This window comes from Notothenia rossii (assembly GCF_949606895.1).
Source record: "Notothenia rossii genome assembly, chromosome: 8".
Taxonomy (NCBI): Eukaryota; Metazoa; Chordata; class Actinopteri; order Perciformes; family Nototheniidae; genus Notothenia; species Notothenia rossii.
Genome location: NC_136906.1, coordinates 81,740,821 through 81,750,820, shown reverse-complemented (window position 1 = coordinate 81,750,820; position 10,000 = coordinate 81,740,821). Strand labels below are relative to the sequence as shown.

The window sequence follows — 10,000 nt, the reverse complement described above, 5'->3', positions numbered from 1 at the left end:
ACCTTTAAAAACTGTGAGTTACTGATTCATTGGGACCTCAATAGGAACTTTAAGGTGAACCTGGAGGAATCCCTGAGACACAGCTACAGCGCCCCCTGGTGTCCAAATACAGGAGCCACAGCTCCAGCACTGATCAAAGGGACCTGAGATTATTACAACTGGGAGTCAAACATGATGAAGACGTAAGAAGGACTAAATGTGCTAACTAGGCTTTATTTATCACACACTGCATCAAAGGATATAAGGGAGTACAGGCCAGAGAACTGAGAGGAATACTTTTCTTTTAACATCATTAATACGCAACTTAAAAATATATAGTATTTATGTTAGCCTCTATTCTATGTCTTAGTTTTGTTTATAATACTTGTATTGCAATAGAATATTAAGGAGCAACTACACAACGCCAAATAAATGTTAAAGTGTTTGCAAACTGAGAAATAAAAGAAAGAACAAAATAAATATAACTACAAATAATAAATAATAATAATAGTAAATGAGGTGAAATTGACCAGGAAATATTTCCGTTATAAGTTGACCTATGTGAAATGATATTACACAACTTCTGACTTAAAGGTGGGGTAGGTCATTTTGGAGAAACCAGCTCGAGTGCGCTAGAATTAGAAAAATCTGCCACTTCCTCACAGAGCCCCTCCTCCAACACACACGAATGCGCACATGACCAATGAGGGCACGAGGTCAGTTTGTGCACAGATGGAAGGCTGACAGGCAGGTAGGCCATCCAGTTACTTTAGCCGGCTCAGATGATTGGTCGTGCTTTTTAGAGCACCACAGCTTCCACTGATGATTTTCTTTATGGATTTTTTGTCAAAGCACTTCAGATATTCATTGCTATCAGGATGTTAAGAGCATTCCATGGAATATAACAACTGTTGGGGAAATATTTCCCAAGGCCCATAACTTTGACCCAGTGTATCAGTTCATGCTATCCTGACTGAGCACACACACCTGTAGCCTGGCTGCTGTGCTCTCAGTGTCTCCCTGCTCCTGCCTGTGTGCGTCAGCTGATAGAGGTGTTATGGTTCTTGTTATGCAGCATGTTGATTCTTCTCTCTGAACTAGCTGAACACACGGGTCTGGGGTAGAGTTCTCCAAAGTTGACGTGGCAACTCTACCGTGAAGTCAGAACCTCTGGCTCTTGGACTTGTTTTGTGAACTCTCCGGCCGAAGCTCCAAATAAAGCCATCAGAGTTTGACATCAGAGCTCCAGCTCTCCCCGTGTCTCCTTTGAGTCGGTGACTCCTCCTGCATTGCTGCACAGAAGCTTCCCCCACAGTATAAGTGTTTCTGAAGTGAATGACCTACCCCGCCTTTAAGTGCTTTCACTAATATTCTATTAATAATGAACATAATAACCTTCATTGTATATAGCACCTTTCAGGCCAGAGTGCTTCACAGAGTCAAGAGACAAGATACAGAATAAAGAGTGAGGAAGATGTTTCAAAACAACACAGAAAGAGTTCAAACCCAGAGCCAGAAAACAGTCAAAAACACTAAAATCACCCAAAATGAAAAAGATTTTCACTTGGAACACAGACCCCTCTCTCATAAAATCATTGAATCGTTCCCAAGAATTAAAGTAAATTAAAGACCTTTCTTTTTAATTTTGGCCACTTTATGATGTCATAACGATGGTTTGGGTTTTGTAACCATTAGCCAATCAGCAACCAAGGTAACCCCCCCCCCACCTTTTAATAATAATAATAATAATGAATTGTTATAGCTTTTGCTCGAAGACGCTTTACATAACATCAGAAACAAAGAAGAACAAAAAAAAACATAAATCTCCTCCAAGAGCAGATTTTCTAAAATCCTTTTTAAACCAATCATCTCTCAGGGGGGCGTGGCCTGCAGCAGCTCATTAGCATTTAAAGCTACAGACACAGAATCAGATTTGATTGACTCTAACTCTAAGGGCGATCCAATGGGAGGCCGGTCCAGAACAACAGGAAGCAGCCTCCCCAGAGAGGCACCGGAGGATCTGAGTGTCCCAAAAATAATAAATACAAATAATAAAATAAATAATAAATGAAATGCAGTCCGTGATGTATGTAGGTACCAGCTGATGCAAAGCTTTGTAAACCATTAAAAGCACTTTAAGATCAGTTCTGAACTTTAACGGGACTCTTGTTCATTTGAGCTTCCCTTCAATCCATCGTGATTAAAGAAACAGCAGTTTCTCACCTGAGGCTGACGCAAAGCACCCTGGGATGTGAGGCGACCAAACGGTGCTGTAGATGACCCCTTCATGACCCCTGAGCGTGGACACTGATTGGCTGAGAGACGGGTCCCACTGGAGGGAGGGAGAACACCAAACTTTTTTTTTAAATACGAGGAAGCAGAAACTTAAAAATAAAAAAAATTGAAAAACAAAAACTGACCACTTTAGCCGTTTGATCCCACGACCCGGAGACGATGAGGTTCTCTCCTCTAGTCTGACTCCAGTCCACAGAATACACCTTTATACACACACACACACAGAGACAGACACACACACACACACACACACACACACACACACACACACACACACACACACACACACACACACACACACACACACACACACACTCAGTTTCAGTGAATGTGTGTTTGTGTGAATTACCATCAGACACTGCCCGTCTCCTAAATGCTCTTATGTTTTATATATTGAGCTAGCATTACATGTTTTGATTTGATCTGTGAGGAGAGCGAGGGGCAGACCCAGGATCAGCTGGAGGGAGGATATCTCTATGCTGGACGCAGTAAGAGCTGCTGGATGTGGGATGGGACTGTTACCTCCACGATCCCATTACAATAAGAGGTAGAAGATAGATGACTACTGAAAGGTCCCCTATCATCCTCTTCTTCATCAATATATCACAGGTCTCAGATATATCCAGAGCCTGTCTCTGATTGGCTGAAACACCAACCAGATCATTGCAGCATTACCCATAATCCCCTCTGTTTCAGCCCTGTTTCCAAAGTGCTGATTCTCTGTCTGTTACTTTAGATGAAAATAAGGAGCCCCTCCCCACGCCCCTCAGAGAGAGATTTGGTTACAAAGAACTCAATGGAGCTCTAGAGGAGATTCAGGTGATAGGGGGGGGGGGGGGGGGGGGGGTTACCTTTGTTGCTGATTGGCTAATGGTTACACAAGACAACACATCGTTATGACATCATCAAGTGGCCAAAATCTGATCAGCTCATTTTCAGACAGGTTTTTATAGAAATGGATCAAAAAGAGAGAGAATCTCAGAGGGGACACATGTTGATGTAGAAGAGACATGAAGAAGAGGGGACACATGGTGATGCAGAAGAGACATGAAGAAGAGGGGACACATGTTGATGTAGAAGAGACATGAAGAAGAGGGGACACATGTTGATGTAGAAGAGACATGAAGAAGAGGGGACACATGGTGATGCAGAAGAGACATGAAGAAGAGGGGACACATGTTGATGTAGAAGAGACATGAAGAAGAGGGGACACATGTTGATGAAGAAGAGACATGGAGAAGAGGGGACACATGTTGATGAAGAAGAGACATGGAGAAGAGGGGACACATGTTGATGTAGAAGAGACATGGAGAAGAGGGGACACATGTTGATGTAGAAGAGACATGAAAAAGAGGGGACACATGTTGATGTAGAAGAGACATGATGAAGAGGGGACACATGTTGATGTAGAAGAGACATGAAGAAGAGGGGACACATGTTGATGAAGAAGAGACATGGAGAAGAGGGGACACATGTTGATGTAGAAGAGACGTGAAGAAGAGGGGACACATGTTGATGTAGAAGAGACATGAAGAAGAGGGGACACATGTTGATGAAGAAGAGACATGGAGAAGAGGGGACACATGTTGATGTAGAAGAGACGTGAAGAAGAGGGGACACATGTTGATGTAGAAGAGACATGGAGAAGAGGGGACACATGTTGATGTAGAAGAGACATGGAGAAGAGGGGACACATGTTGATGTAGAAGAGACATGAAAAAGAGGGGACACATGTTGATGTAGAAGAGACATGATGAAGAGGGGACACATGTTGATGTAGAAGAGACATGAAGAAGAGGGGACACATGTTGATGAAGAAGAGACATGAAGAAGAGGGGACACATGTTGATGTAGAAGAGACATGAAGAAGAGGGGACACATGTTGATGTAGAAGAGACATGGAGAAGAGGGGACACATGTTGATGTAGAAGAGACATGGAGAAGAGGGGACACATGTTGATGAAGAAGAGACATGGAGAAAAGGGGACACATGTTGATGTAGAAGAGACATGAAGAAGAGGGGACACATGTTGATGTAGAAGAGACATGAAGAAGAGGGGACACATGTTGATGAAGAAGAGACATGGAGAAGAGGGGACACATGTTGATGTAGGAGAGACATGGAGAAAAGGGGACACATGTTGATGTAGAAGAGACATGGAGAAGAGGGGACACATGTTGATGAAGAAGAGACATGGAGAAAAGGGGACACATGTTGATGTAGAAGAGACATGGAGAAAAGGGGACACATGTTGATGAAGAAGAGACATGGAGAAGAGGGGACACATGTTGATGAAGAAGAGACATGGAGAAAAGGGGACACATGTTGATGTAGAAGAGACATGGAGAAGAGGGGACACATGTTGATGAAGAAGAGACATGGAGAAGAGGGGACACATGTTGATGAAGAAGAGACATGGAGAAGAGGGGACACATGTTGATGAAGAAGAGACATGGAGAAAAGGGGACACATGTTGATGTAGAAGAGACATGGAGAAGAGGGGACACATGTTGATGTAGAAGAGACATGGAGAAGAGGGGACACATGTTGATGAAGAAGAGACATGGAGAAGAGGGGACACATGTTGATGTAGAAGAGACGTGAAGAAGAGGGGACACATGTTGATGAAGAAGAGACATGGAGAAGAGGGGACACATGTTGATGAAGAAGAGACATGGAGAAAAGGGGACACATGTTGATGTAGAAGAGACATGGAGAAGAGGGGACACATGTTGATGAAGAAGAGACATGGAGAAGAGGGGACACATGTTGATGAAGAAGAGACATGGAGAAGAGGGGACACATGTTGATGAAGAAGAGACATGGAGAAAAGGGGACACATGTTGATGTAGAAGAGACATGGAGAAGAGGGGATACATGTTGATGAAGAAGAGACATGGAGAAGAGGAGACACATGTTGATGTAGAAGAGACGTGAAGAAGAGGGGACACATGTTGATGTAGAAGAGACATGGAGAAGAGGGGACACATGTTGATGAAGAAGAGACATGGAGAAGAGGAGACACATGTTGATGTAGAAGAGACGTGAAGAAGAGGGGACACATGTTGATGAAGAAGAGACATGGAGAAGAGGGGACACATGTTGATGAAGAAGAGACATGAAGAAGAGGGGACACATGTTGATGAAGAAGAGACATGAAGAAGAGGGGACACATGTTGATGTAGAAGAGACATGGAGAAGAGGGGACACATGTTGATGAAGAAGAGACATGGAGAAGAGGGGACACATGTTGATGTAGAAGAGACGTGAAGAAGAGGGGACACATGTTGATGAAGAAGAGACATGGAGAAGAGGGGACACATGTTGATGAAGAAGAGACATGAAGAAGAGGGGACACATGTTGATGTAGAAGAGACATGGAGAAAAGGGGACACATGTTGATGTAGAAGAGACATGGAGAAGAGGGGACACATGTTGATGTAGAAGAGACGTGAAGAAGAGGGGACACATGTTGATGAAGAAGAGACATGGAGAAGAGGGGACACATGTTGATGAAGAAGAGACATGGAGAAGAGGGGACACATGTTGATGCAGAAGAGACCTGAAGAAGAGGGGACACATATTGATGAAGAAGAGACATGGAGAAGAGGGGACACATGTTGATGAAGAAGAGACATGGAGAAAAGGGGACACATGTTGATGTAGAAGAGACATGGAGAAGAGGGGACACATGTTGATGTAGAAGAGACGTGAAGAAGAGGGGACACATGTTGATGAAGAAGAGACATGGAGAAGAGGGGACACATGTTGATGAAGAAGAGACATGGAGAAGAGGGGACACATGTTGATGAAGAAGAGACATGGAGAAAAGGGGACACATGTTGATGTAGAAGAGACATGGAGAAGAGGGGACACATGTTGATGTAGAAGAGACATGAAGAAGAGGGGACACATGTTGATGTAGAAGAGACATGAAGAAGAGGGGACACATGTTGATGTAGAAGAGACATGGAGAAGAGGGGACACATGTTGATGAAGAAGAGACATGAAGAAGAGGGGACACATGTTGATGTAGAAGAGACATGGAGAAAAGGGGACACATGTTGATGAAGAAGAGACATGGAGAAAAGGGGACACATGTTGATGAAGAAGAGACATGGAGAAGAGGGGACACATGTTGATGAAGAAGAGACATGGAGAAGAGGGGACACATGTTGATGAAGAAGAGACATGAAGAAAAGGGGACACATGTTGATGTAGAAGAGACATGGAGAAGAGGGGACACATGTTGATGTAGAAGAGACATGGAGAAGAGGGGACACATGTTGATGAAGAAGAGACATGGAGAAGAGGGGACACATGTTGATGAAGAAGAGACATGGAGAAAAGGGGACACATGTTGATGTAGAAGAGACATGGAGAAGAGGGGACACATGTTGATGTAGAAGAGACATGGAGAAGAGGGGACACATGTTGATGTAGAAGAGACATGGAGAAGAGGGGACACATGTTGATGTAGAAGAGACATGGAGAAGAGGGGACACATGTTGATGTAGAAGAGACATGGAGAAGAGGGGACACATGTTGATGTAGAAGAGACATGGAGAAGAGGGGACACATGTTGATGTAGAAGAGACATGGAGAAGAGGGGACACATGTTGATGAAGAAGAGACATGGAGAAAAGGGGACACATGTTGATGTAGAAGAGACATGGAGAAGAGGGGACACATGTTGATGAAGAAGAGACATGGAGAAGAGGGGACACATGTTGATGAAGAAGAGACATGGAGAAAAGGGGACACATGTTGATGTAGAAGAGACATGGAGAAGAGGGGACACATGTTGATGAAGAAGAGACATGAAGAAGAGGGGACACATGTTGATGTAGAAGAGACATGGAGAAAAGGGGACACATGTTGATGTAGAAGAGACATGAAGAAAAGGGGACACATGTTGATGTAGAAGAGACATGGAGAAGAGGGGACACATGTTGATGAAGAAGAGACATGAAGAAGAGGGGACACATGTTGATGTAGAAGAGACATGGAGAAAAGGGGACACATGTTGATGTAGAAGAGACATGAAGAAGAGGGGACACATGTTGATGTAGAAGAGACATGAAGAAGAGGGGACACATGTTGATGTAGAAGAGACATGAAGAAGAGGGGACACATGTTGATGTAGAAGAGACATGAAGAAGAGGGGACACATGTTGATGTAGAAGAGACATGAAGAAAAGGGGACACATGTTGATGTAGAAGAGACATGAAGAAGAGGGGACACATGTTGATGTAGAAGAGACGTAAAGAAGAGGGGACACATGTTGATGTAGAAGAGACATGGAGAAGAGGGGACACAGGTTGATGTAGAAGAGACATGAAGAAGAGGGGACACATGTTGATGTAGAAGAGACATGAAGAAGAGGGGACACATGCTGATGTAGAAGAGACATGAAGAAGAGGGGACACATGTTGATGTAGAAGAGACATGAAGAAGAGGGGACACATGTTGATGTAGAAGAGACATGAAGAAGAGGGGACACATGCTGATGTAGAAGAGACATGAAGAAGAGGGGACACATGTTGATGTAGAAGAGACATGAAGAAGAGGGGACACATGTTGATGTAGAAGAGACATGAAGAAGAGGGGACACATGCTGATGTAGAAGAGACATGAAGAAGAGGGGACACATGCTGATGTAGAAGAGACATGAAGAAGAGGGGACACATGGTGATGTAGAAGAGACATGAAGAAGAGGGGACACATGCTGATGTAGAAGAGACATGAAGAAGAGGGGACACATGTTGATGTAGAAGAGACATGAAGAAGAGGGGACACATATTGATGGAGAAGAGACATGAAGAAGAGGGGACACATGTTGATGTAGAAGAGACATGGAGAAGAGGGGACACATGTTGATGTAGAAGAGACATGGAGAAGAGGGGACACATGTTGATGTAGAAGAGACGTGAAGAAGAGGGGACACATGTTGATGTAGAAGAGACATGGAGAAGAGGGGACACATGTTGATGTAGAAGAGACATGGAGAAGAGGGGACACATGTTGATGTAGAAGAGACATGAAGAAGAGGGGACACATGTTGATGTAGAAGAGACATGGAGAAGAGGGGACACATGTTGATGTAGAAGAGACATAAAGAAGAGGGGACACATGTTGATGTAGAAGAGACATGAAGAAGAGGGGACACATGTTGATGTAGAAGAGACATGAAGAAGAGGGGACACATGTTGATGTAGAAGAGACATAAAGAAGAGGGGACACATGTTGATGTAGAAGAGACATGAAGAAGAGGGGACACATGTTGATGTAGAAGAGACATGAAGAAGAGGGGACACATATTGATGGAGAAGAGACATGAAGAAGAGGGGACACATGTTGATGTAGAAGAGACATGGAGAAGAGGGGACACATGTTGATGTAGAAGAGACATGGAGAAGAGGGGACACATGTTGATGTAGAAGAGACGTGAAGAAGAGGGGACACATGTTGATGTAGAAGAGACATGGAGAAGAGGGGACACATGTTGATGTAGAAGAGACATAAAGAAGAGGGGACACATGTTGATGTAGAAGAGACATGAAGAAGAGGGGACACATGCTGATGTAGAAGAGACATGAAGAAGAGGGGACACATGGTGATGTAGAAGAGACATGAAGAAGAGGGGACACATGCTGATGTAGAAGAGACATGAAGAAGAGGGGACACATGTTGATGTAGAAGAGACATGAAGAAGAGGGGACACATATTGATGGAGAAGAGACATGAAGAAGAGGGGACACATGTTGATGTAGAAGAGACATGGAGAAGAGGGGACACATGTTGATGTAGAAGAGACATGGAGAAGAGGGGACACATGTTGATGTAGAAGAGACATGGAGAAGAGGGGACACATGTTGATGTAGAAGAGACGTGAAGAAGAGGGGACACATGTTGATGTAGAAGAGACGTGAAGAAGAGGGGACACATGTTGATGTAGAAGAGACATGAAGAAGAGGGGACACATGTTGATGTAGAAGAGACATGGAGAAGAGGGGACACATGTTGATGTAGAAGAGACATGAAGAAGAGGGGACACATGTTGATGTAGAAGAGACATGGAGAAGAGGGGACACATGTTGATGTAGAAGAGACATGAAGAAGAGGGGACACATGGTGATGTAGAAGAGACATGGAGAAGAGGGGACACATGTTGATGTAGAAGAGACATGAAGAAGAGGGGACACATGTTGATGTAGAAGAGACATGGAGAAGAGGGGACACATGTTGATGTAGAAGAGACATGAAGAAGAGGGGACACATGCTGATGTAGAAGAGACATGAAGAAGAGGGGACACATGGTGATGTAGAAGAGACATGGAGAAGAGGGGACACATGTTGATGTAGAAGAGACATGAAGAAGAGGGGACACATGTTGATGTAGAAGAGACATGAAGAAGAGGGGACACATGCTGATGTAGAAGAGACATGAAGAAGAGGGGACACATGTTGATGTAGAAGAGACATGAAGAAGAGGGGACACATGTTGATGTAGAAGAGACATGAAGAAGAGGGGACACATGCTGATGTAGAAGAGACATGAAGAAGAGGGGACACATGCTGATGTAGAAGAGACATGAAGAAGAGGGGACACATGCTGATGTAGAAGAGACATGAAGAAGAGGGGACACATGTTGATGTAGAAGAGACATGGAGAAGAGGGGACACATGTTGATGTAGAAGAGACATGGAGAAGAGGGGACACA

The 10,000-nt window shown here is 44.0% G+C and overlaps 1 protein-coding gene across 2 annotated transcripts in view; it reads right to left on the bottom strand.

Moving 5' to 3' along the window:
- The window catches only part of pex7 (peroxisomal biogenesis factor 7), a 45,949-nt gene that overhangs the window by 33,098 nt on the left and 2,851 nt on the right, over window positions 1-10,000 (bottom strand). For both annotated transcript variants that reach the window (XM_079646403.1, XM_079646404.1), the window contains exons 5-6: window positions 2,400-2,477; window positions 2,203-2,311 (exon numbers count right to left, since the gene is read on the bottom strand). In XM_079646403.1, coding sequence (XP_079502529.1) covers window positions 2,203-2,311; window positions 2,400-2,477 — 187 coding nt within the window. The remainder of the gene's footprint in view (window positions 1-2,202; window positions 2,312-2,399; window positions 2,478-10,000) is intronic.